Below are 27,865 nucleotides of genomic sequence, written 5' to 3' on the forward strand. Positions count from 1 at the left end.
GGTACCTTTGTTCATAATGGGTTGAGCCATGGGTTAATTTCCTCATTATTAAGGGTCTCACTCGGTTGCCGAAATTTGGTTCACACAGTGCTGGGACAACCAGGCAGAAGATGGTAAACACAAAAAAATGAGTGTTAGTGTGCAGGCAGAACGATTAGGAGGTGAATCAGACCAGGCAGCAATCTGCAGGGGAGTCTTCAGGAAGAATGTCTGTGCCATCCCTGTTTGGCCAAGATGGAGGCACCGTCTCTGGCCCTGCATTGTTCTACAAACTAAAAGCAATGTCCTTACAAACACATTAGAACTGTACACAGATGACCTAAATACATTATCTGTAATCAATACTAGCTCAGTGTGCATGAAATACATTTTCCATTATAACTGGTTTCTTTTTATATGGAAAGTGTTATGTCGTTTCCACACCACATTTTGTTCACACGCTTTTTTATTCTAAAATAATTTATTGATATAACAACAGAGCTGCTGAGAAAATATTTGAACCAACACACACACACACATATATGGGCACTCTCTCACACACACACACACAGAATTTATGGCCAATGTCACCTTCACAGGGAAGCAGTCCTCATAGCCTTGAGGTCTGCTCCAGCCTGTGTATGCACTCTGCACATTATCCCTGCACGGTAAAGCGCTGCAGAGGGTACATGAGCAGTGGTCAGGAGCAGCAGCAGGGATGAGCAGCCTGTGGACGGATCAGTGAGTGCTGACCATAACCAGGGATAGATCCAGTCAGAATCAAGGAAATCGTGAGAAAATCTCGAATCAAGGTAAATTGGCCTTGTTGTGTGCCAATATTCATTTGCATGGTAGTTATGAGGAAATACATATTCATATACGCGTTAAGTCACCTGGTTCTCTGAAGACTTTGGCCATCTGTTCCTCCCTATGTCTTTCCTGTGGGCTCTTTCCTATGAACCTGCCCATTCACTGTTCCAGACCTCCACAGGGGGGAGATGACCCAAATATAGAGGGTCTCTCTGGGAAAGAATCTTCTGGCAAGAGTAGCTGAGGAAACAGTTATGTAACCAGGGAGACAGATTGGAGCCATTCATTGTAGATCAGAAAAAAAAAATCATCCTCATTCATGAATTAATGAGGATTGCATCCGGGTTCTTGTTTGCAGCATGGTTGAGCAAAGAACAAAGAATGATTGTTTTTTTCTTTGTTCTTCTTTTGAGGTTCTCAGGGTTTTTTGGCTTTTCTTATTCCACACACTCAAAATGGCTACTAGGAAATGTGGCTAAACTAAATGTATAACACAACACATTGCAGAGGGCTCGATCTAACCATAATCTTCTCTAAGGTGTGTTCTGGGGGATTATTTTATGGTTATAGTGTTTTCTTGAGACTGTAAGTTGCTGAATTAATAGAAAAATTAAGACAACGGTTAACGGTTACAGTATGTCTCCATCTCTAAAACTGTCACAACTTCTGTCCAGTATCTTATACTGCAAGTTATTAATGGATCACTGCATACAAATTGCTTTGAAAATATTGAAAAAATAATCAATATTGTTTGATTTACTTTAGAGTTGTTGTGGTGTGACAATGTTTGTTTGAACTCATTTGATCAATAGAGAGAAGCGAAATACCATAATAATGTAAAACAGCACATTGCTGTTGCCTGAGTCAAGGTGAGGCTTGGCTGACCGAATGTGTATTTTTATTAGGAATGTCACATAATGAATTTATTGTGAATGTTATGTTACAGAAAACGGAATGGTATTTAGCATGCTAATGGAGGCATGCTGTAAAGACCATGGGCCCTGCAGCACACAGCTTAGCCTGCCCTGAGATTTTAAAGTGCTGTGACTGGTCACAGATCTCCCTTTTGGCCGAGACTCAAATAGCCATTATTAACCCCCGGGGGAATATCGCAGAGGCTGTTCAAACCTATCAGGATGAATGGCTAGGGTCTGTTACAGGAAATGCAATAAATTATGATATGTATTTCTTTTTTCTTTACAGATGTCCTTATCCTGAGCAACTCTCAGTTTGTTTCTTTAGTTCTCCAAGTATACAGTTGGGAATTTTTAAAACTGAAGCAATTCAGGTAAAACCAGTCAAGGGTACAACAGCTGTGCTTTATCTGATATTGAGACCTGTTAACCTATTGCCTTTCAGTTACAGAGTTGCTTAACCATTACACCCTCACTACCAGGAATTAGGCAACAATGTCTCCAGTGTGTGTACAGATGCACTTATTTCCTCTACTAGTGAAACTAATAAAGAAAATTAATCACTGAAATGATTTGCTATCGCATTTACTTGAAGGTACCAGATCATTAAGTAGGTTCACATTGCATACATCTACAGTTGATATCCAATGTAATTACGGCACATCTCTCTCGGTTCACTGAGCATATTTCCACTCCTCTGGGTTGTGGTCACACTGAAAGCCTGCTAGCATCAGGCTCTGTGATGTAGATCTTCTGTAGTACAGCCCTTCAATGGCTGAGCTCCAAACACAGCAAAGCAATCCAGAGAGAGCGCACTGACCAGACTTCACAAAGCCAGGTCCAGGTCAAAATATTAGCATGACAGAAGGGATGGGAATGCAGTATACATGGCTGTAAAACGAGTGCTCTTCAGAATGGGCTGGACAGCAATGTTGGGGAAAGAGTTTTTGGGGAAAGTTCAGCTCTAATAAAGGATGGACCAAATACTTTTAACTTACAACTACAATGGAGTGCCTTGGAATTGGAATTTGAACCTGTTGCAAGGTTATGTAAATATGGGAACTTCTCCAAAAACCTCTCCTACAAAATGTTTTTGTATTCCCATATGAAAACACAGTGAAATAATCAACTTATAAAGCAATACCACCATTTTGTCATTAAGTATCCATGTTCCATTAGAATGAATGTCCGTAATTACTCCCTGACTTTTCTTTTGGCGATCTCTGGGAAAACATGATTTCTTACGTTACTTACCTTTTCTTTACTTACATTCACCAGGAAGTCCACACTACAGAAGAAATACTGTACTTGGGAGGTCTTTTTCTCAACCTCATACATTTGGTTTTCACAAGCAGTCAAAGTCCTTCATTGTTGTATTATTTATTAAATAATAATTAGCCAACTTTTTGCAGCTTTAAAAATGGCAGTTAAACCAGTGGAATGACAGCAATGCCTCCAGCACTGACGCACGAACAGCAGCAGCTGAAGAAACAGGTCAGCTTACTGGTGACAGGTCACACACAGTCCAACTGGAGGTCAAATGCCACCTGTCACACAAACACATCTGACACTGGCATGAGGATTCATCGAGGCTTCCACTCAATACTTATGAGAGAGTAGCAATATTGGCATTATAATGGTACAATTGTAAAAAATTACATTATACTGTATGGGGTTTTGGTTCCAGTTCTGGATATTTGATGATCAAGTCTTATACTGTACACACACTGACAAAAGAGACCAAAAAAGACTAATACATTTATTATATAGACTAATATATTTATTTTGGCAATAAAACCTCTCATCATGACAGGGATGACCAAAAAAACCCCCCAAAAAAACAATCAAGACGCCATCACTCCCAGTGTAGCCTAGACATAATATTGCTTGATAATGCTTAGAAATACATTTGCTAGTTTTAAAAACCACCTGATGGTACATATCACTTCATGGCTCAATACACTTTGGTCACCCGTGGGTCGACTTGGAGGACCTGAGGACCTGAGGGCCGGTGTAATCTGAGGTTTACGTGATCTGTATGTGATTCTCAGTTGCTGGCAGCAATCATGCCGGTTTTGAGCGGCTGATAGGTAATAAAAATCTACAAAATCTATTTTTAAGAGGCGGCAAGAATACAAACAAACTGAGACTGAAATCAAATCGTCACAGTTTGATTGTTAAATCAATTATTAAAAATAAAAGTGCCAGACCAAAGCAGAAATGGCACAATAAACGGATGCTGATAGGACAAACACTGCACTGGCACTAAGCTGCTGCTGCTAAAATGACCTGGCTCTACTGTATCGCATTGAAGAACAGAAAGAAGGAAAGAATTAAAATCTGTTTAAAGAGCTTGGCAGTGACTGGACGGAGATTGGGAGGGGCGTGGCATCAGTGGCCAGCAAACGTCATTAATCTGATGCAATCTGATGTTGGGCAGATATGGGATTGAAATGTTTAAGCTCTGCAAGTGTGTGTGTGTGTGTGTGCATGTGTATGTGTGTGTCAATTGGGATTTGTGGGACTTTTCTTGCCTAGGTTGTCTATGGGGGCATCTTGAATGAGATCTACAGAGCTGAACATTAATCTATATACAAACACAATATGGGAAATCTGATAAATGATTTTCAAACAAATAATTTAAATAATTTAAAACCAGCCCTGCACATAATGTGACAGTTAGCACAAGTGACTTCAATACACCGCTGTTCCCTGCAGATCTGAACCCCACACGTCTGGGGTAGAGGGAGTGATTTTGGGAGGTGGGTCTTCACTGGAAGGAGGCGCGGACCTTACGCCCTTTCAGAGGCTGAGGAGGACGATAGTTATCCACCATGCAGCACGGGGTCTCCCCTTCAGCAGTAAACAGGAGACTGCGGAATTTATACATCTGTGTGTGTATGAGAGAGAGAGTGAGAGAGTGAGAGTGAGAGAGAGAGAGAGAGTGGGAGAGAGGGGGAGAGAGAGAGAGGGAGGGAGAGAGAGGGGGGAATGAGAGAGAGGGGGAGAGAGAAAGAGAGAGAGGGAGTGAGAGACAACGATACAGTTTACATTTTAATTTACCATTTACATGCAACATTTTCAACATTTTATTCCATTACTGCATGTCATCTCGGTTTGCCAAAATGAGGCAGCATTTACGATTCTGTGTACAGAGGGAGGGAGAGCGAGAGAGAATAAGCGTGAGAGAGACAAACAGAAAGAGGGAGAGTCAGAGGGTGTGAAAGAGACGAAACAGGAATCAAAACTGTCTTCAATTTGGTTTTCCACATGCCAATAAAACGTGCTATAATAAGATTTAAATGGCAAATTATAAATTTGCAATTTGTGTAATTTGAGAAACAGACTTGTGAAGTAGTTGTGTGTGTGTGTGTGTGTGTGTGTATGTATGTGTGTATATATATATATATATGCCACTAAATCCCCTAGGAACTCTAGACAGAACAATGCATTGCTGTGTGTGTATACATATCTGTCCCTCCATCCATGTGTGTGCGCGTTTGTGTGTACATATGTGCATATGCGTGTCTGTATGTTTGTGTTAAAAGAGGTAGAGTGACTAAGACATGCACATGAATAAATCAGTGAAGGAGAAGGGGCAGAGAGAGAGAGACGTGGGAAGGGGAGATGTCTGTTTTTCTCTTCCTCTCCTGCAGCTGTGGGCAGTGTGTGCCGTGCTGGATGTTTTCCCCGCCACAGGCCGGGCCTATTTTAGGCCCTCTCATTGGAGGCACTAGCTATACACTGACACGCTCCAACCCCAGCCTGTTTTATGAATGAGACACGAGTGAGTTGTGACATGTGACCTGCAGGGCCTCCTTTTTCCCATGAGCATGGAAAATATTAAATTAAAAAAACAACAACAACCACAAATGACTCTCAGAACCTCTGACTGGGCCTTTGACTTGGGCTATCTGCTGCTGTTGTTAGAGGTCTTCAGGTTAACCCTATCTAAGGTAGCACTTAAAGCGGTGGGAATTGTCTCTCATTACAACACTGCTAAAATAAAAACACTGTGATAAAATAACAGTACCACTGTTATATGTGAGAAAATAACCTGAGAATCTACAGCAAAGAGAGCAGCCTCGGAGTTAAAGATCTCTATCCTTCCTCTCTCTGAAGTGAACTACAGGCAATTCAGGGTGAGCTCAGTTAACAGAACAACCGAGGGTGCATAAATGGAAATGAGCAAAGGATATATCCGCACAGACATTAGGAAATGTGTTTTCACACAGAGAGTGGTCAATGTGTGGAATAGCTTGCCATGACATGTAGTGGAGGCAGAAACACTGGAGGTTTTCAAGATCAGGCTTGATAAGGTGCTAGATACTATTTAGCTTTTGGGCAAACTAAGCAGTAGGCAAATTTTAGTGGTAGGAAAATGCAAGCTTGGCTGGGCTGAATGGCCTGCTCCCGTCGTTATGTTATGTAATGTTATGTTATGTAATGGCCTTCCAAGCTTCTGAGCAGCAGCATTATGATCAGTGAACAATGCATGTGCATTTGTGATCAATCAATATTGACCGATTGCTTGGTAATCCACTAATTAGGTAACTGGTATTAATTGGTAGCAGGTTTACAAACCTGACAATTACCTGGTAATGTTATTTAAACGACGGGGTCATTAGGTCCAGTTGCTAAGAGGATATGTGACCTTTGTGCTACACTGATTATTGTTGCCATTGTGGGTGGCCAGTGCAGGCAGCATGCCTATGTTTGCATTACATACATTTCACACACAAATTCATACACATACGCATGTGTGCACACACACACACACAGTCACACACACATGCCACATACTGTATGTATGCACATATACAGTAAATGCACACATACATTACTCAGAATTTATACTCATAATTCAGGAAGTAATTCAGAAAGAATTTTGCCATGTCCATAAAAAATGGTTATGAAAGACTGTGGCCGTTTTAATTTCTGTAACCATATTTCATCCACGCAGTGGCCATCATCTCCATGAACCCATAATTATCACTTTGTGTAAACTGCAGCAGAGCTTCGAAGGCTCAAACTCTGACCTTAAATGAGCTGAGCTCCACCCACCCAAGGAGAAACCCGAGGTTGACTTTGCGCAAGCGAATGGCAGATCACACGGGAACCGTGGCAACAGTGTGGCCTCTCTGTGGGCGACCCGTCAGTTTCGGAGAAAAACAGTCTTGAGAATGAATGGCAACTAGATGAGATGACTCCACTTCCGCTGTGACTGCCTCACTCTGCAGTTCAGTTGCTGACTTTCACACAAAAATTTACACTTTTTATAGCCGTTTCACACAATCAAGCTCGCTCCATTTCCCGCAATGTATAAGACATATGGGCCTGACCTGGGAGGAGAGGCACTGGAACTATGCTATCCCACTGAGCACAAGCTAGGATCTAGACGTCTACAGAAGTGTAAATCTAGGTCGAGACTTTGAAACGTACTAGGTTAACCCCAATATAGCTCAGTTTTTTATCTGCATACCGTATAGCCTGTTTTCATTCTAGTTGCCGAGGAAACTCTGACTTTTCAGCAAAAACCGCTTTCCCCCAACATGTTCACTACATCTGACAACAACAGACCATGGAAGACAAACACAGTGTCTGTTGGTTTCCCCTATAGGCAAGGGGAAGGAAGGGACAACACAATAGCGATGTGTGTTCTCAATTCACCATGGAGATTCAGTGAGCTGTCACTCAAGTAAGGCAATGGGGGTAGCAGTGATGGCATATTAACTCAACAGGTAGATAAGCGGGACACGGACTCAAGTCAGTGGGTTAAAGGCAGTAAAGTTTCTTCATTTCTCACCATGCATTATTAAACAGCTTGCTTTGGATTTTGTTTCCAGACCGGAATCCGACTCTAATGTATCAGTACCTTGCTGTTGGTGGCAGTATTCTAACTGTGTGTGTGTGTGTGTGTGTACTTTTAATCTAGCTATTTAAACCCAATAAGCATAAGTTTATAAATTACTATAAGTGAAGTTCACAAAAATGACACTAATCTAATTCTATAGTTGGGAAGTAACTGTATTACTCTAGAGGATAGAAAAGAAATACGAAGCTCACAATTTGATAAAGAGAAGCTTTAAAAAAAGTAAATGATAAGTAAAGTAATCTACCATTACAGAGGGCACCTAGTCCTCACACCACACAGTATTTGGAGGAGGGGTGTTGTGGCAAAAATTTAAAAGGCCTCAATAATAAAGAACTGTTTAAAAAAAAAGCTGGTGGCAGGAAATGTATCGACGTGACAGAGGGCACAAGGGTGAAATGAAAAAGAGGAAAGGGAGGGGGAAGGAAATAAAAGAAGCAAGGGAGCGAGAGAGAAGGAGAAAGAAAGAAGGCGGCTGTTCAGACTTAATTACATGAAACACAATCGCGCCTCCGCATAAAATTCACTTCCCTGTGACCAGAAATAACGGTTTAGGAACTGAACTCTATCTAAACACACACCACTTCAGACTTCAGACAGAGAATAATGTCGCTCTATCATTATGCCTGGATCTGGTCCCTGGTCAAGTTTTGCCTTACTTATTTAGCTCTACCTTTTATATTACATTACATGTTGTTTGGCTGATGCTTTTATCAAAAGCGACCCTGGAGCAATGTGGGGTTAAGGGCTTTACTCAACAGCTGTGCGGATATAATTGTGGCTATACCGAGGATTGAACTGCTGTCCACTTCACAATATATTTTCATTGTCTTAGTTTATTCAATCCTTCTGTCATTGTGGCCTTCATTGTAATGTAATGCAATTGCAATATTATAATTTCTGCCAAATATGTGTAATAATTTTTTTATTTTAATAGCTTGCATAGCATGAAAAAATCACCTGATTTGCAAATGACTAATGGTGTAGCGTGACTCTGGATACCAGGGAAATATGTCAGTTCATGCATCGATAAGCAGTTTATATTGACTTTATGTCATATACAAACATTTAATGTGTGCGTTCCACCATTGTTACTTAAAGCCCTTCATTCATTAAGTGGGAGTGTATGTGTGTGTTTGTGTGTAAGCAAAGCAAAGTAACTATGGGGGTGGCTGTTAGCAACGGGTGTGATGTGCTAAAACAAAGTACTAAAAAAGGTCAACCCAGACTACAATCAGAAACAGTCCAAAAAGATTTTTAAAAGTATTTATAATTTCTTATAAAAGGGTGAGGCCAACAACTTTTTATTTTACAGGGGTAGAGCTGATTCCAATTGGAGGGGGTATGTATGTTACCTGGGTAGAACTGACACTGATTGGATGGAGTATGTATGGTACCTGGGTAGAGCTGACACTGATTGGATGGGGTATGTATGGTACCTGGCTGGAGCTGACACTGATTGGCTCCTTCAGGACAATCCAGGTGACACTCTCCAGCAGGGGGGGTGTGGTCAGGGACCCATCGTATGTCCAGTAGTCCAGAGAGGGAGGGAGCAGGATCGCCGGGTCAAACTTCGAGAAGGTTGTCTGCGAGCCCTGGACCAAACAGACATTTATGGAGTCAAAAGAGCGAATATTCACAAAACAGTGGTCAAACTTTCCAAGGTTAAATTAATCTAGGTTGATCAGTGAGATCTCACCTTGGACTTGATGCTGCCCAGAGCATCTAGAACTGTCTGTAGCTGGGGGTTGTCAGCACCAATCTGAGGAGAAACAATAAGGTCTGATCAAAAGCAGTTCCGACCCAGACCAACATGGGTGATTTTTCTCAGGATTTGCACTTCATAACGCACTCATTCCTACAATTGTGGTTGACGTACCCTACTTAGAGTAGGTTTCATCAAACAAAGGAACGGATTCATCAAAGTTCATTAACCACAGGTGTGCAGTCTCACACAAGCCTGCCGATGTAGATGTGAAAAGTGAAGATGAGGCTCACCTTGAGGAAGACTCCGACCACAGCCAGGCCGTCAGGCTTGCTGGCAGCATCCCCAAAGCTGGGGTATTTGGTGTTCCAGTGAACCAAGTGAAGCTGTGGAGAAGCCATGTCAGGGGTACGGGAGAAGCAGGCATTAATGAACAATGCCAGGATGACCAGGTGTGGTCAGCTTACAGAGCATAGAATATAAAAAACTATACAATGTATTGCTGCGTGGTTCACTTAGTGGCAATACTAGCAACACGAGAAGCTGGATTTCCAAAATTATGGAAAGACCCCAAAATGATGCCCTGCATAATTTTAAACAAAGTATATGGCCTAAATATGGCCTATATTTGTTAAACAAAACCAAAACAAATGCTATGATTAAGTAGCCCTGGGGGGCGGGGGGCGGGGGGTCCAGGTCATGCAGGTTGGTACCTCGCAGGCAAACTTGGTGCCTCCCACGGTGTGCTCTGAGCCTCTGTCATCGCCTCCGCCCCAGTGAAAGTGGAACTGCCTCAGCCTGTATGTGCCCGAGATCGGGCCTCCTGTCAAAGCTGATGGACAGTACAGATTCATTGTGAGTGAGTGAGAGAGAGGAGATATGCTTGCAGTAATATTGGAAAAAAAAAATGATGCTCTGCTAACAGGCTGGTGCATACAGCAAGGCTGAATCTAACTCGGCAGAATGCACTAATGCTGTCCCCTGGCCCATCAAGGCCTCCAGCCTCTTGGCACAATGAATGCTCCCAGTCCATCCTGATCAGTTCTGCTGCTGAATCCAGACCGGAATTTCATAACAATAGTGGTATCAGGATCGTTGCAAAGCATCCACATCCAGTTTTACATCTTATTCATATACGGATCACGGTGATGACTGGTTTCATTGCACAATTATAGTTTCAGCTTTACTTCCATCACCAGTTCATTCTCAGCTAGCTTGATTAAAAAGATCATGCAAACCCAAGGTTAAACAAATACCAAGGACTTTATCTCCCCAGATAATGATTTAGTCTGCAAACATAGACAAGTGCTACTAAAAAGCTAAATAAAAGCATCATAATTCGAATATTATATGATATTAGTCATAGAAACCATTATAGAAAAGCCACAACAACATATGAATGTTTGTCCACTACAGTGAATGTCCAGCAAAAGCTAATGACCTTCCCCTGAGGCGTTAAAAGAAGTGGATAAAAACAAAACGGCGGACGTTCTGTGCTCGTGCCTGCATTGATAATTAATAATCCTGGATTGCATGTCCATACTCTTAGCCTACTTTGGAGTAATGTTTATAAAATTTGAATGTTTTTGGAAGCGTAGACTATTTACTTAAAGAAATGTTTCATTTCTACAGATTTCCTGGCGTATTACACATCAGCTGGTTAATTTTTAACGATTTTTTTTAACAGCTCACATAACACGAGAAATAATCTTTTCTTGCACAAGACACTCGTGCTTGTTCTCCATGTGCGGTTACAAATAAATCTATTTACGCATGCTTCGCTGCTACATATTGCCACACATGTACAAAAATGCCGTAATTATATAGTCTCTGTGACACTAATACTTACTACATGGGTCACATTAGCCTATCTATCACTGTGCGTACGACATAACCAACTGAATATCAGTTAATTGCAATAACCTAGGTCTGGGGTATATTAGCTTTCGTATTTCTGCTGTTGAACTTCTGACAAATTGCTAATAGTAGCCGACACATAGTCACAATAACAGTTACCGTAATAACACATAATCAAAACATATGCTGACGAAGAACAAAATAATGACTAACTTGAGCGGTCATCGTCGTCAGCGAAGTCCACTTGGAAGGAATGTCCGTTGTTAAGAATGCCTTTGGAAGTGGCCGGGTCGTACTTAAGTTGGAGCGGTTTCAGGGAAGCGTCGTACTTGGCTTGGCTCGGGACAATATCAATGGGTGACTGCCTGGGTCCATCGGCAACAGGAAAGTCTTGAACCCATTTGTCAGGCCCTGGATTTAAAATATTTAGGGAAAAAAAACTATCTATTGCTGTATTGTCTGGAGAGAAAACAACCTGACATGGAAACACGGTTCACTTGGTGACAATTCAACTGACAAGGAAACACGGTTCACTTGGTGACAATTCACTCAACTGTTTGCGAAGTGTTTCCTTAATTTTATTAACTTGTTTTTATTTACATTTGTGTAATTAGATTTGTGAACTTAAACTTATGCTATAACCTTATGATATAACACAGTAAAATGGTGTTTCCTGCACATTAAAGTTGCGCGATGAGCACGCCAGCCAGCCAAGGTGAGTGCCGGCTACTACTGTAGGCTACAGACTGTAAGCCCAAAATGAACGAGGAACAGCGCCCTTGACGGTCCTTCCACAATGGGACGCTGAAGCAGAACTTCGGATCAAATAAATGTATCCATAATTGCTCGATGGTGTAAATATATGTCATTCAACATAAACCATTCACAGTAGCTGTATATGCAGCGTCAAATCTTGCGGTCAACGGCAGACGGTCGCGATTCTCACCGTTGCATGGCGCATATCCCCAGGCATGAGACATGGTGGAAAAATTGCGAGTACCGAGGTATCTACAACCTGTAATTCCTTCGAGTGGGTCAGATCTGGATGCAAACAGCCAGTTTCTGATACCCTTGCGGGACAAGTGTCAGCGCTTATATAGACGTCCCTGGCTCATATGTAGGTCTATCTCAGCTGCCTTCAACAGCTGCAGGAGGAGTTAAAGATAGGAGCCATCAATCGATAGGTGGCTCAGTTATCCCCCCCCCCCCCTTCTCTTTCTCTCTCTCTCTCTCAAGACTACACTACAGTGTTTCTTTCCTATAACAAGGATGGAGAACCCGCTGAACCTAATTCAGTTTCTATATCCAAGGACACACAGTCCTCGCGATGAATATTAACATCCGTCCTGATGGCATTTTCTGTGGGAGAAGCTTGCATTCGACAAGCGTGCATTCTGTCTGTATGTTATTGTCAGAATTTCAGAGAAAACATGAGAGAAGCAGTAGATTCGCTCATTTGCTACATGGTATATCCTAAATATAGAAGGTTTCGGATGGTATATAGAAATACTCCGCTAGCATTAAACCGCGAGCTGGTTAGCACATTGCAGAATCCAATAGCCTACCCTGCAACGATGTGTTTCCTTCTTCTCAACCACATATTTTAAAGGGACCACCACACTCCAATGACTGAACCGAATATAATTAATTGGCTAAAATATAAAAAGGGAATCATAAATTATCATACCCTACATATTTATATGATATTTGTTATTTTATGACCCATTAACACATCGGTTGTTCAAAAATATATACAGGATCAGCTCAACTAAATCATAACTGAACTTGAAACTGGGTTTTTAAATGAACGTTTTCTGTGGATACAAATAGGCTACACGAGTATCGGCAATGGTACGCTACCTAACCGTATTTTTTTCATGGATACTATACGTTTTCTAATTCGAAGTTCACGATGTTGCAAACTAGTAGGTCCAGTATAATGTGATAATATCTGCAAATCACATAAAAACCCGTGATACAATTCAGCTGTTCTGTTAACATTCACTTCGTCGATTGAATTTATCACCCAAGCACTAAATTGTAGCCAATTGTCAGATTCCAATTGAAGCAATAGCAAGCTTTTGCCACCACGTTGTGGTTGAATCCTGTAATGTCATGTAAAAGGACTCAAGATAAAACACTCATTCAATACACGACATTTAATGAATGTCGCTGAACATAGTCGCCTTGCTTTCCGCTCACTTCTTTTGTTGTGGGTCCACAACTGGACAAATTTAGGCCGTCTATTGACCTCACGCATTCCGCAATTACGCCAAACACTGGCATGTATTAGGCTATGCAGTGCAGTAAAAACCACTTTCCTGATTCCCTCTATTATTGTATTGGCTATTTGTCTCACTTAATGGTTTCAGATCTAAATATCTAATATATTAGACTGAAGAAAAAAATATTTGCAAAAATGATTTCATTTATTTAATTAAAAAAAATAAAAAAGTAATCAAACACCCATGTCACCCATTAGAAAAAGCAATTTGCCCCTTAAACTTAATAACTGGTTGTACCAGCAATAATAGCAACCAATAGCTTCCTATAACTCGATACCAGTCTTTCACATCGTTGTGGAGGAACTTTGGCCCAACTCGTTTCTACAGCTGGATATACTTCAGCACCCTTGTACCATTGAGCAAGCTGCCTATTCTGCAATGCTTTAGTATTTATCCCTTCAAATATACTAAAGCATTGCAAAATAAGTAACTTGCCCAAGGGTACAATAGCAACATCCCACCTGGCAATCAAACACCACAACCCAGTTCCTAATATGATACTGCCTCTCACTTCAGTTCAGTTTGCCTCCGTAATTCCTTTTCTCCTGATTATGGTTACACAACCTTTTAAATCTCAATTATTGGATACTTATACAACTGATACAGCAAACAGTCACTAAAAAAAATACAAAACTACAGGGATTATATTACATTGCATTCAGGCATTTGGCAGACACTCTTGTCCAGAGCAATTTACACAGTTAATACATATTTTTTAAATACTATACGTTTACGCAATTGGATATTTACTTCAGTAAATGTACACCAGTGCATACTATGTTTTTGAAAAATGGTCAAGCAACATACTTTTCATAGTTCAGTATTTCCGACTAAAGCAAATAACAGGAAATAAATGCCTTTAATTTTTACTTTATTTTTAAAAACAGAAATACCAAATGTCAGCTTCCAAAGAGTTGGTGAGCAGACATTATTGATACATTTTTGTTATCATTTAAGTTTTCACAAGGCACCGGGGCAATATTGGATAATGAGCTGGTATGAAATACCAAAACAGATTGGCCTTCTTTCCGATCCCATTTTAGGAGAACAAACCATGTGAACAGCAACTGAATGCGGAAGTGAAGAGTTGGATGCTGGTTACAGTATCAGTAGCACAGCTGCACTGGGCCTGCAGTGGACTGGTTAAGAGGACTACATTCCTACCACTACTGCTAAAGGCTAAACTGAAGCCAAGCCAAGCAAGCCTGACACCATGTTAGCAGATACTGTATGTAATCCAATCCAACTTTATGGTAATCCACCTTGCTTAAAATAAAAAAAAAATAAAAAAATTAAAAACAATGAGTGCCAAACAGTGAGATTTCACCAACTGAATTTTCACACAAAGCGCACTCAAAGCTACATGTACCATCCTTTATGCTAAAACAGGAACACGTATACATTTCAGACATCCCCTAGTGGCCGAATGACACCAGTGCACCAGTGCAGGAAATGATCCGAGTTCAGATGAAAGACAGTAACGTCAGTGGTCATCTCCTATACTGTTAATTTGTCATAATTTCCAATGATGCAATGGACAAAACACCTAAAAATGTCAAACCTTAAAATGGGTTCTTGGGACCTGGGGGGATGTGGATTTATGGGGGAGTGGTTCTATGGGAATGTGGGTTTTTTGGATCTGTGGATGTTGAGTTTTTGGGAGAATGGATCTATGCAGATATTCGTTTTTTGAGAGTGGGTCTATGGAGTTATGGGCTAATTGGACAGTGGGTCTATGGGAATGTTGGCTTTTGGGATCTCGGGGGGATATGAGTTTTTGGGGGAGCGGGTTTATGGCGATGTGGCACTTTGGCAGAGTTGAAGCAGCCGGCAGAGCAGGTCCACTTTGATGGCGCCATACAGCGATTGGCAGAGCCGGCCCATGGTGCAGCCCACTAAGCCCTCCTTCATCTTCCACTTCTCCAGCATCTGGTGCACCTTCTCCTTCAGCCCGTCGCGGTTGTAGTCGTGGTCGATGGTCTCCATCTCCGTCTCCGTGAGGCCCAGCTGTCGGGCGCAGCACTTCCACTGGGCCGCGATGTTCTCCCTCAGGAGGTCCAGGTGATCCTCCGTCACCGGGGAGTCCTCTGGGGGCAGTAAAACACAGCACTAGCAACTAAGCAAAAACTTGGTTAGTTCTTTGATGGGAGACCACCACCAGAAACAAGCGGAGCTTGTGCGCTTACCGTATTGCTGTAGAAGCTCGTTGTACAAGCATTTGCTGGTCATGCTGGGCTGGTAACTGCCTGACGCAAAGTCCTGGCCGCGGATATGCATGCGGTTGTTGCTACCAATTTGTACTCCACAGGCGCTGTGTATGAACGTGTTTCCTAGGGGGGTAAGGCACACAGACCCCTCTGTGAAAGCCTTCCACAAAAAGGCTTTTTGAGGTGCTCCAACAATGGACAAAAAAACTGTACTCTTTAAATTAATGGCATTAAAAAGTAATTCTAAATGCATTCTTTAGAAGTTCTAAAAGTGATGTGTGATAGTAGTGATAGATGTGTGGTAGTGCGAAGCTGGTCTTTAGGTACTGTAAATAACTGTGAATTCAAAGTCCTGGTAAAATTAATCCTGTTTACAAATCATATTCTCATGGGTTTTGGAAAAGCCTTTAGTTTTCACAAATAGCTTATCTTCATAAACCAGTTATATGAGTCAAGCATCTAGCTACTTAATGAAAAATTTTCAAATGTTAGGAAGTCCATCTGATTCCCACTTGGTTGATAAGAATGTCCCCAAGCAGTATTAAGAGTATATGAATTGTTCTGAAGGAAAGCTCTGAAAAGAACATTCTATGTGTTTCGCATACATTTGAAATGAAAATGAAGACCATCCACGTTGCCATGTTCTAACATTAACTTAACAACAAGAATTATTGGTTGGTACCAATGGAATTAAAATGACCCGGATTCTGAGGAAGTATTATATACTAATTATTTGGGTCTGGAGACAGAACGATTCTAGCATCTGGACCTACAAGTGGTATCTTCGTAGTTACCATGCTCTGAAAACAGTATCTTATAAGAATTCCCTGGGGAAGGAGTGAGTATATCCACATAATTACCTGCCTCTGGTGTTCGCATCTTGGCAGACATGTTGAAAATATTTCCAGCTGTGAAATCAGGAGCCTCTGACTCTGGTGTGGGATTGGCTGGGTTGGAGTGGAGGCGTTGGAATAGGGAAAAGGGGTGGTTCATCATAAAGGGGCTGACTGGAGGTATTCCCACACCATGGGCAGGGCTCATGGGCGTGGCCTTAGAAGTGGAACTGGACAGCGTGTTGTACGAGTCCAAAGGCTGGGCAGGCTCCTGGCGGACGTGGTCATTCTTGGACCAGGACTGAACCGAGGACTCCAGGCGGGGGACGCCCCTCTCCATGGGGGCGTTGAAGAGGGGGGCGGCGTAGTGGGCATAGGGGGAATAGGGGGCAGGGTTTTGGTGGGACATCGGAGTTTGAAGCTCCGAGTGGCTGTAGCTGCCATGCTGGTGATAGCCTAACTCCTGGTCCAGTTTGGACTTCAGGCTGCTGTCAGCGATGGGCCCGGCATCGGTTTGAAGGGACCCTGCCCGGGAATCCTCAGAGACCCCCAGGTCCTCGATGCTGGCCTCGATGGGCACACTGTCCGAGCTCCGCAAGGGGGTCGGTGAATCTTACAACCGAAACCACCCAAATTAACAACCATACACAATCTGCACCCACCATAATATATGAAATGATCAATAAAAAATATATATCATCAAGATTCACAACAGACACAAATAAACAAATTATTGATACTTTTAGATTTGGCAATATAAAGACATATTTTACTGTGAAGTATATAAATAATTATATTTTAAAATAATTCTACATATTTAAAACATATTGCAATATATTGGTCAGACAAAATGTTGTTAAGATACTGTTTCCACAGTCAGATACCTGTATGTGTCCTGCCCAGGGAGAGGGATCTCATAGATTTCAAATAGTGGTCTGGCCCTTCATACTTGGCCTGCAGGTCAGAAAGTAAAACCTCGGGGACCTCAGTGTGAATACATCATTGTAAACATGAATACAGTACAACAGGTATAGCATTGTAAAGGCTAGCTGTACAGTGGTTCTAATCGTTGGTCTGTCTGGCTAGGTTACTGATTCTAAAGGCTTCTGTGACTTCTTACTGATATGCACTGCATGCAGAAACTCTCAGGGCCAATATAAACATAAAATAATATCAAAATAACCTAGAACTAAACTATCCCTTGCAATAGGTTGACTTCAAAAAGGGACAGGAAATCAGTTTGTTTTTCATATCCATGTACAAATAATACAACGTGTTGCCTTTTCTTGCAGTATGCAAGGATGATGGCTGATGTAAGTCCTTATATTTTTGCCAAGGACTTAAAACATGTGTACTAAACATTTAATTTACATTTCATCCAAGATGTATGCATTTAAATTGGTTCCATAGTTCTTACCATGAGCTCTGCAGAATCTTTCTCCACATTCTTTTCTAAATCTTCTCTGTAGAAGGGCTGGAAGTATTTGTAGCTCTCTGTGCAAAGACAGCATAATGGAATTACAGCAGTCACATGAGCTAAATTCCACCATGCACTCCCCAAGGGGGGAAGAAGGGATGACCAGAGGTTGAAGGTTGCAGATTTAATGTTGACTGAATCTGTATGCAAGTAGACCGTTTACAAAGCTCTTGGCCAATCAGAATATGAGGCGATGGCATCAGCCAATGACTAACCGGAGGGGGGCATCAACATCATCACTCACCTGCAAAGGTGGGCCGCTGCTCGGGGTCCTGGCGCCAGCATTTCCGCATTAATTCTGCCATCTTCTCTGGGGTTTCAGGAGGAATGGCGTTTTCATCCGGCCGATCGCCGTTACGCACACACTGACACACTTGGTCTTCATTCCGGGCATCTGACAACCGGAGAGACATAGACAAACTCAAATTCTGTCAAACCCTAACAGCTGCGTCGCATCAACAGAGCTTTACCATCGCAACCGAGATTGACGGACAGTGGTGACCCTCCACTCTACAGCCTGTGACCTGGAGAGCAGCCTGAAACTGACATCTACTCCTGTTTAAAATGGCCATGTCATATGAGCGCAGAAAACCCCGGCGGGGCGCTCACTCTCGTACGGCTCCTGGGTGGTGAGGATAACCCACACGACGATGGCGAAGCTGTAGACGTCAGACTTCTCTGAGGACCGGGTGTGGATGCTCTCCAGGTGCTCCGGGGCCATGTAGAAGAGGGTCCCCGCCGTGCGGATGTTACTGCGGTCCCCTCTCCTGCTCTTCCGCCGGGACTCCTCTTTGGTCAGTCGGCTCCAGCTCTGATAGGTGGCCAGACCCAGGTCTGCGATCTGAACACACACGTACCACCACGGTGATGATTTTACTACTCTTCTACTTCTACTCTACTACTCTTCTACCAAATTATGAATCTCCACGCTGGAACATGTGGAAGTCAGGAAATAAATACCTTGATGTGGAAGTCCTTGTCTACCAGAATGTTCTCAGGTTTGAGGTCCTTGTGTATGATGTCATGCTCAGTTAAATACACCATTCCTTCCAGGATCTCCAGAATAATCCTCCCCTTGATGGACAGTGGTACATTCACCTAGCAGAGTGTAGTAGAACAATGTAACCAGAAATACAAAAATGAACCTGCTCTCTTTTCACCAATCGGAATGGACTAGATTTGGCAAGATTTTCCGCTATTTGAATATAATGTTATGAAAATCTTCATCTTTTTTTGTTTAATACCATGAAGACAGGTAAAAACAATGACAATCACCAGCACTAAATCTGTGAATTCAGTATGAGTTCAATTATTTCAAATGCATTTTTTACTGGTCTGGGAGAGAGACGTATGGAGAGAAACGTTTCATGGGCAGTACAGTATGGCAGCAGTGAAATGAAATGCATTTATTTATTTAATCAAATAAAGATTTACTTTCTGGTGACAGCCTGGGGCAAAAATGCAGGTAGTGAATGCAAGAAACCATACAGCCAATAAATAATGGTGTCGGGGGGGGTGGGGGGGGTGGTGGTGGTAATGGAAGTGTCAAACAGAATTAGGGAGGAAGCCTAATCATGCATAAACCATGAATTTCCACACCATGCTCATAACTCCTCAAAGGCACCTCTTTGGGCACAATTTAAGGCAAAGTATAGTTTAAGCCACATGGTAAATAGTAAATGGTTGGCTATTTATATAGCGCCTTTATCCAAAGCGCCGTACAATTGATGCTTCACCCATTCGTACACACACTCACACTCCCACACCAATATTGGCTGTCATTTTAGGCACCAACCAGCACCAACACATCCAGGGCGGGATCGAACCGGCAACCCTCCGACTGCCAAATGACACACACACACATGCACACAAACACACACACAGAGACATGTGCACTTACATACATATACACACACAGACGCACATAGACACACACACACGACAGTGCATTGTGGGGACCTTACTTCCTGCAACAATGACATCAGGTTTCCCTTGGGTATGAGTTCCATCACTAGTGAGTACGCCCCATTTTCCAAAATCACCCCCAGCAGTTTGACGATGCGCTTGTGGTTTAGCTTGAGCATCAGGTTTCCCTCCTCCATCAGCGATTGCTTATATCCCCTGAAGGAGCAGACAGACAGCCACCCATTAGAACCATAAGCTTAAAGGTACAATAGGTCATTTTGGACTTCTAACGGTCAAGAGAGGAATTGCAGCAACAAACACGTTCAAACCACAACACTGTTTATCCCTCCCCTTCTCTGTAAACACGCTGACATTGAAACACCATTGGCTGTGGCAATTAGAACCAATTTTCAATCAATGAGCCTGAGTTATACACTGTTTTGGTACAGTGCCGCTCTGTTAACTGTATATTCTAAAACCCGAATTCAAGAACAATAAGTAGAGAGTGAGTCAACATCTCAGTGAGCCTTTTTCAATGATAGGAAGGGATTTACAATGGTCTTGTAAGAATGTTTTAACACAAAAATCTTACCTATTGTAAAGTGTTATTACACCTGGCCTGTATTCATTACATTACATTACATTATTGGCATTTGGCAGACGCTCTTATCCAGAGCGACGTACAACAAAGTGCATACCCATAACCAGGGATAAGTTCGCTGAAAGACCTTAGAGGGAAGTACAATTTCAACTGCTACCTGTACAACAAAGATAAGGACGAGGGCCAATTTTTTTTTTTTTTTTTTTTGAGAACAAAGAAATAAACAGAGCAAAAGTGACCAAAGTTAACTATCCAAACACTGCTTACCTAGCCAACTAAAAATACCGATACACAAAGCAAGTCACAGAGACAACAATTAAGGTTCACAGGGAGGTAGGGAGGGATGGGGATAGGTGCTGCTTGAAGAGGTGTGTCTTCAGCTTGCGCTTGAAGTTGGGGAGAGATTCTACAGTTCTGACCTCAACGGGGAGTTTGTTCCACGACCGTGGAGCCAGAACAGACAGTAGTCGTGAGCGTGAGGTGGAGGTTCGGAGAGGGGGAGGTGCCAAGCGGCCTGTGGAGGCTGAACGAAGAGGTCTGGCAGGGGTGTAGGGTCCGATGATTTTTTGTAGATAAGCTGGGGAAGACCCTTTAACTGCTTGGAAGGCTAGCACCAATGTTTTGAATTTGATGCGAGCCATGACAGGCAGCCAGTAGAGGGAAGTAAGCAGGGGGGTGACGTGTGAGTATTTGGGAAGGTTGAAGACCAGACGAGCTGCTGCATTCTGGATGAGTTGGAGGGGTCTGATGGCGGACGCTGGGAGGCCAGCCAAGAGGGAATTGCAGTGGTCCAGGCGGGACAGAACCATCGCTTGGTCCAGGAGCTGGGTCGAGTAGGGGGTGAGAAAGGGGCAGATTCTCCGTATGTTGTATAGGAAGAACCTGCAAGACCAGGTCACCGCCGCAATGTTCTCGGAAAGGGACAGTCTGCTGTCCATCACCACGCCGAGGTTCCTTGCACTGGGTGACGGCGTGAGTGTGGTATCCCCGAGGGAAATAGAGAGATCCAGATGGGGAGAGGTTTTAGCAGGGATGAATATCATTTCAGTCTTGCCTGGGTTGAGCTTTAGATGGTGGTTGTCCATCCAGCTCTGGATGTCCCTCAGGCAAGCAGAGATACGGGCTGAAACCTGCGTACCTGGAACGAGACGAAGAGTTGGGTATCGTCCGCGTAGCAGTGGTAGGATAGCCCATGTGCAGTGATCACAGGGCCAAGGGAGCGAGTGTAAAGAGAAAAAAGAAGCGGGCCTAGGACTGAGCCCTGGGGGACTCCTTTGGCGAGGGGCCGAGGTGTCGATACCAAACCAGCCCAGGCAACCTGGAAGGAGCGACCAGAGAGGTAGGACTCAATCCAGTCCAGGGCTGTGCCACAGATGCCCGTTGCTGACAGGGCAGACAGGAGGATGGAGTGATCCACAGTGTCGAAGGCAGCAGAGAGATCTAGAAGAATGAGGACAGAGGAGAGGGAGGCTGCTCGTGCGGCATGGAGTGACGGAGAGGAGCGCAGTCTCTGTCGAGTGGCCCGATCTGAAGCCAGACTGATGGGGGTCTAGCAGGTTGTTGTTAGAAAAGAAAGAAGAAAGTTGAGTAGAAGCGGCTCGTTCTATAGTTTTAGAAAGGAAAGGAAGAAGAGATACCGGGCGGTAGTTCTGGATGATGGAGGGATCCAGAGCACGCTTTTTTAGCAGCGGAGTGATGTGGGCCCTCTTGGAGGATGCCGGAAAACAGCCGGAAGACAGGGAAGAGTTGACAAGGGAGGTAACAAATGGGAGAATGTCAGGTGTGATAGTTTGGAGAAGAGAAGAGGGGATAGGGTCAAGGGCACAGGTTGTAGGGCGGTGGCAGAGCAGGAGTTGAGAAACATCAGAGTATGTAAGGGGGGAGAAAGTGGAAAAGGAAGGGATGGGCCTAGAGGGGGGGAAGGGCACAGTGAGGGGGGCGGTGGTTGTAAAGGATCTGCGGATGACTGTGACCTTCTCATCGAAGAAATCAGCAAAGTCATCAGCAGCGAAGGAGGACTGAGGAGGAGGAGGCGGTGCGTTGAGGAGAGAGGAGAAAATAGAGAAAAGTTTCCGGGGGTTAGAACCGGAGTTCTGAATTTGTGTTTGATAGTATTTTGCTTTGGCGGCAGTGACAGCGGAAGAGAATGCCGCCAGGAGAGACTGGTAAGTCGTGAAGTCGTATTCAATCAATATTAAATGGTAATCAAATGAAATAAGACATTTTATCTTATGCCCCCTTGTCTAATTGTCCATCCAAACTTAAACTAGCTAATAAAAAAAATTATCTTTTGCTGTTATTGTTAGCAAAATGAGGTGTTAGTTTTAGAAGGAGAGTCTCGTAATTTCACCAGTCAACATAAAGCGAAAAGCAAAGAGTGGTTGATTACACTATGGCACTAAACCATGCGGTTTAGCCTCCGTGGTTAATCAAGGTCTCAGAGATAACATCCGTCAGTCACAGGAAGAGGTAAATGATAGAAAACTGAAGATAGAGAAGACTGCAGGTAAGCACATTAAAAATGGCCATTGCCTGTGTCAAATGTACAGATTCCAGTGAAAATGCACTCCTCATGTCCCCATCTCTCCCACTGCATCACTAAAAAGGGGAAGCATTAACAAACTAGTACTTCCTAAATGTGGGTGCCGCCCAAGGCTATTTTAGTGCCATAAGTCTCTAGAGTACCATGGATATTATTTGAATGCCAGATGCCAGCTGAAGTGCATAAAAGAACAAAATAAACACAATAAACAGATTGGCTATTTTTTTATCAGGTACTCAAGTGAAATCATGAAAAGGAATAAAATTAATTTGAATGGAGGCTTACACAGGAAGTGCAGAGCAGTCGATATGAAACCATGGAAAACATGAAGTAAGAGAAAAATAGAGCACTTGTATGTTCCCTTGGAAACACAGCTTAAAGAAGAACTTTAGAAGAAAACCCCATGTATATGCACTGTGGTAATGGAGTTTTAAAAGCACAAATAATTTAGGAGATGTCTTAGCATAATGAATTGGCATACGAATAGCAATATTTATGTTACCCCCTGAGCACTATTAGGAACACCTGTACATCGACATATGCATGTGATTATCAAATCAGCCAATCATGTGGCAGCAGATATGGGTCAGGAGCTTCAGTTAATGTTCATATCTACCATCAGAACGGGGAAAAAATGTGAACTAAGTGACCTTTGATCGTGCGATGATTGTTGGTGCCAGACAGGGTGAGTATCTCAGAAACATTACATTACATTACATTACATTAATGGCATTTGGCAGACACTCCTATCCAGAGTGTCATACAGTTGATTAGACTAAGTAGGAGACAATCCTCCCCTGGAGCAATGCAGGGTTAAGGGCCTTGCTCAAGGGCCCAACGGCTGTGTGGATCATATTGTGGGTACTCCGGCCTTGTGGGTCTCAGTCATGTACCTTACCACTGACCTTGTGGGTCTCAGTCATGTACCTTAACCACTATGCTACAGGTCGCCCTAGAAACTGCTGATCTCTTAGGATTTTCATGCACAACAGTCTCTAGAGTTTGCAGAGAATGGTGCAAAAACCAAAAAACATCCAGTGGGCTGAAACGCCTTATTAATGAGAGAGGTCAGAGGAGAATGGCCAGACTGGTCAAAGCTGACAGGAAGGTGACAGTAATACAGACATTACAACAGTGATATGCAGAAGAGTATCTCTGAATACACAATGCGTCAAAACTCTAAGTGGATAGGCTACAGCAACAGAAGACTTAATAAGTCGACAAAATAAGTCTAATAAATACCTAATAAAGCACTCACTGATGTATAATCCATTACCATGCCGAGATTTCATGAAGTTTTTTTATACCAATACAATGTAAGTGTAAAGAAGAATAAAAAAGTACAAAAACAACATTTATAACACAGACCTATTAACTATTATTAAAGCAAAATAAATCATATCTAAATATTTTCACGATGATTTTATGTTATAGTTTTTGCTTTACATTCTGAAATTGGTGGCGCAAGTAGCGAAGAGGTCACAGGGCCGAAGTGTTCCCCTGGGTCGGCGGCGACTTACTCCTTCCACGGGGGTCCGGTGTACACGGTCTTCAGGACCACCTGGCCATGCGTCTTGTGGTAGCACAGGAACACTTCACCGAAGCCGCCATAGTCCAGGGGCTCCTTCTTGATGAGGTCAGCAGAGTTCATGAATATGGATTGTGGTTCCGCGGCCATGGCTGTCCACGAGGTCCTCCTCAACGGACCTACGGAGAAAGCAGATCTGTCGGCTTGGTTTCCTCTTCCCATTGAAGACAGACTAACGGCAAGAGCAAACGTGCTTCTGCCGATGCTGAGAGCAAGGGAAATTCCCCGTGACGTACGTCATTTTGTTTCCTTCTTAAGATAAGGAAGCTGCCAAGTTTCAAAGTTTAGCAATGACACTGTCACTCACACTTTGAGTTTTAATTATTTTTTTCTTTATCAGGGGGCTATAAACACCACTTTAAACACTACCAGGACATGCTCCTCCATCCATCCATCCATCCATTATCTGAACCCGCTTATCCTGATCAGGGTCGCAGGGGGGCTGGAGCCTATCCCAGCATACATTGGGCAAAAGGCAGGAATACACCCTGGACAGGTCGCCAGTCTATCTCAGGGCACACACACCATTCACTCACACACTCATACCTACGGGCAATTTAGACTCTCCAATCAGCCTAACGTGCATGCCTTTGGACTGTGGGAGGAAACCGGAGTACCCGGAGGAAACCCACGCAGACAGGGGGAGAACATGCAAACTCCGCACAGAGAGGCCCCGGCCGACGGGGATTCGAACCCAGGACCTCCTTGCTGTGAGGCGGCAGTGCTACCCACTGCACCATCCGTGCCGCCCAGAACATGTTCCTATGAATTAAAAAATTACTTCTAAAAAGGTCAATTAAAAGAACAATTTTGTTCTGCCAATTATCCTCTTTGAAGATATTTGATAAGTTAACTCTTTCTCAGGGAAATTGAACTGGCCCTAATTGCTCTGAATGAAAAGCTTTACTTACTGTATTTATTTATATATTTAATTGTTTGTTAATGAATGAATTAATGAGCTACGGTTTCCTCGACTGTAGACGCTTACGGTTACGGACGACACTGTACCATTATACCTGTTTGCGGAAGTGCTGTTTCGAGAAGAGGCTATATTGCGATTTTCATATGACTTCCCAAATGGCCACGATGGATACTGAAACTAATGTGGCACAGTTTTAGACTATGGTCATGCCCTTATAAACAGGACAGTTTAACGCCAAGATTAAAACAGGTTTAACTGGGAAAATTTGAGAAAACTTTTGCGATTGAACGTGTTTCTATCCGAACATCAGATCAGAATTCAGGCAATAGTTTAACTACACATCCACAGCTAGCTGTTCAATATGTGTTAAAGAAGTTGTGGCATACCGTTCTCTGCCACAATAAGAATCATGTATCCAATTACCCTGTATGTTACTGTGCGCATATTCCCATCCATCCATCCATCCATCCATTATCTTAACCTGCTTATCCTGAACAGGGTCGCAGGGGGGCTGGAGCCTATCCCAGCATACATTGGGCGAAAGGCAGGAATACACCCTAGACAGGTCGCCAGTCCATCACAGGGCACACACACCATTCACTCACACATTCATACCTATGGGCAATTTAGACTCTCCAATCCGCCTAACCTGCATGTCTTTGGACTGTGGGAGGAAACCGGAGTTCCCGGAGGAAACCCACGCAGACACGGGGAGAACATGCAAACTCCGCACAGAGAGGACCCGGCCGACGGGGATTCGAACCCAGGACCTCCTTGCTGTGAGGCGGCAGTGCTACCCACTGCACCATCCGTGCCGCCCAGAACATGTTCCTATGAATTAAAAAATTACTTCTAAAAAGGTCAATTAAAAGAACAATTTTGTTCTGCCAATTATCCTCTTTGAAGATATTTGATAAGTTAACTCTTTCTCAGGGAAATTGAACTGGCCCTAATTGCTCTGAATGAAAAGCTTTACTTACTGTATTTATTTATATATTTAATTGTTTGTTAATGAATGAATTAATGAGCTACGGTTTCCTCGACTGTAGACGCTTACGGTTACGGACGACACTGTACCATTATACCTGTTTGCGGAAGTGCTGTTTCGAGAAGAGGCTATATTGCGATTTTCATATGACTTCCCAAATGGCCACGATGGATACTGAAACTAATGTGGCACAGTTTTAGACTATGGTCATGCCCTTATAAACAGGACAGTTTAACGCCAAGATTAAAACAGGTTTAACTGGGAAAATTTGAGAAAACTTTTGCGATTGAACGTGTTTCTATCCGAACATCAGATCAGAATTCAGGCAATAGTTTAACTACACATCCACAGCTAGCTGTTCAATATGTGTTAAAGAAGTTGTGGCATACCGTTCTCTGCCACAATAAGAATCATGTATCCAATTACCCTGTATGTTACTGTGCGCATATTCCCAGCTAACTGTAAAACAATGAGTTAATAGCGCCTTTCCAAGTACTTTTTCGTACGACGTGAGATAAAGTATGCGAGAAAACTGAGCTAATGTAACAGAGAGAAAAACTTACCTTTTTTTACATAACACCGTCCAACTAAACTTTTAGACTTCCTGATAAGCCGTGTCCAGTCGAAACTGAAAGTACCAGAACGGCATTGCCGTAAACTAAAGGCTAATGTAATCGAAAGCAGAGTCACGGATTTATTCGTCCCACAATGCATGTTGTGATCTCAAAATATGATAATGCAAATCGTGTTACTGTCAGAAGTGGACCCTTCGACTTATTTACAACAATTATCATGATCATCACCATCACCAAGTGTGGAAGATTTTGTTCCTAGGATTCTCTTTAAATAAAAATCTGCCACATTTTCTTGTGACTTATGATGACTTTAGCTTGTCATCATAATCCAAATGATGTTGTACTCTGCCCATTATTACACTTATTATTACACTGCACGTAAAGTGTTTATTAAGATTTGTGCAACAGTTCTTTACCCCCTACACCAACCCACACACAGTACTTAAAAGTATGGCAAATATATACCGTTGAATTGGTTGCATAGCCCTTACATGCAATAACTGTACCAAGTTCATGATCCATTAACACTGGCAAACGTTTTTGTATCGTTTTTGGAAATGCTTTTCCAGGCCTTCACAACAGCCATTTTCAGTTTATCTTTGTTTAAGCGGGATTTCAAATCCAAATCAGTGAATACTTTCACTTTTCTTGAAACCCACCAGCAGGGGGAGTCAAAGCTAAAGTGAATGCTTTCGCATGCTTGTTGTTTTGGAACAGTAAGGTGAATCCCCTCCCCTCGTGCTGAAAAACTTTGCTTACTTTCCTAACTGTGGCGGCCGCCTTTCCGAGCGCGCCACCACACGAT

The 27,865-nt window shown here is 42.9% G+C and overlaps 2 protein-coding genes across 2 annotated transcripts; both read right to left on the reverse strand.

The window, feature by feature from the left end:
* Window positions 1-3,461: 3,461 nt before the first annotated feature.
* Window positions 3,462-12,241, reverse strand: cahz (carbonic anhydrase). Its single transcript, XM_061254539.1, has 7 exons — window positions 12,084-12,241; window positions 11,351-11,548; window positions 9,994-10,112; window positions 9,574-9,666; window positions 9,275-9,337; window positions 9,015-9,170; window positions 3,462-4,593 (listed from the first exon to the last, which is right to left on the reverse strand). Exons 1-7 carry the CDS (start codon window positions 12,115-12,117, stop codon window positions 4,474-4,476), a joined length of 783 nt encoding a protein of 260 aa, XP_061110523.1. The 5' UTR covers window positions 12,118-12,241; the 3' UTR covers window positions 3,462-4,473.
* A 1,306-nt stretch (window positions 12,242-13,547) lies between these two features.
* Window positions 13,548-27,148, reverse strand: LOC133136919 (receptor-interacting serine/threonine-protein kinase 1-like). The gene is made up of 11 exons (XM_061254796.1): window positions 27,049-27,148; window positions 24,508-24,694; window positions 19,904-20,060; window positions 18,900-19,037; window positions 18,549-18,780; window positions 18,184-18,333; window positions 17,880-17,956; window positions 17,347-17,416; window positions 16,490-17,074; window positions 15,609-15,752; window positions 13,548-15,509 (listed from the first exon to the last, which is right to left on the reverse strand). Exons 2-11 carry the CDS (start codon window positions 24,663-24,665, stop codon window positions 15,214-15,216), a joined length of 2,007 nt encoding a protein of 668 aa, XP_061110780.1. The 5' UTR covers window positions 24,666-24,694; window positions 27,049-27,148; the 3' UTR covers window positions 13,548-15,213.
* Between the last annotated feature and the right edge of the window lie 717 nt (window positions 27,149-27,865).

Source organism: Conger conger, chromosome 9 (genome assembly GCF_963514075.1).
Source record: "Conger conger chromosome 9, fConCon1.1, whole genome shotgun sequence".
Taxonomy (NCBI): Eukaryota; Metazoa; Chordata; class Actinopteri; order Anguilliformes; family Congridae; genus Conger; species Conger conger.

Coding starts and splice junctions, on each gene's coding strand:
- cahz (XM_061254539.1), bottom strand. CDS start 12,117: ATGTCTCATGCCTGGGGATATGCGCCATGCAACG. Junction 9,338..9,573: donor TGGTCGGAGTCTTCCTCAAG/GTGAGCCTCATC, acceptor GTTTCTCCTCAG/ATTGGTGCTGACAACCCCCA. Junction 9,171..9,274: donor TGGGCAGCATCAAGTCCAAG/GTGAGATCTCAC, acceptor TGTTTGGTCCAG/GGCTCGCAGACAACCTTCTC.
- LOC133136919 (XM_061254796.1), bottom strand. CDS start 24,665: ATGGCCGCGGAACCACAATCCATATTCATGAACTCTGCTGACCTCATC. Junction 19,038..19,903: donor TGATGTCATTGTTGCAGGAA/GTAAGGTCCCCA, acceptor ACACTCTGCTAG/GTGAATGTACCACTGTCCAT. Junction 18,334..18,548: donor CACCCAGGAGCCGTACGAGA/GTGAGCGCCCCG, acceptor TCCGGTTGTCAG/ATGCCCGGAATGAAGACCAA.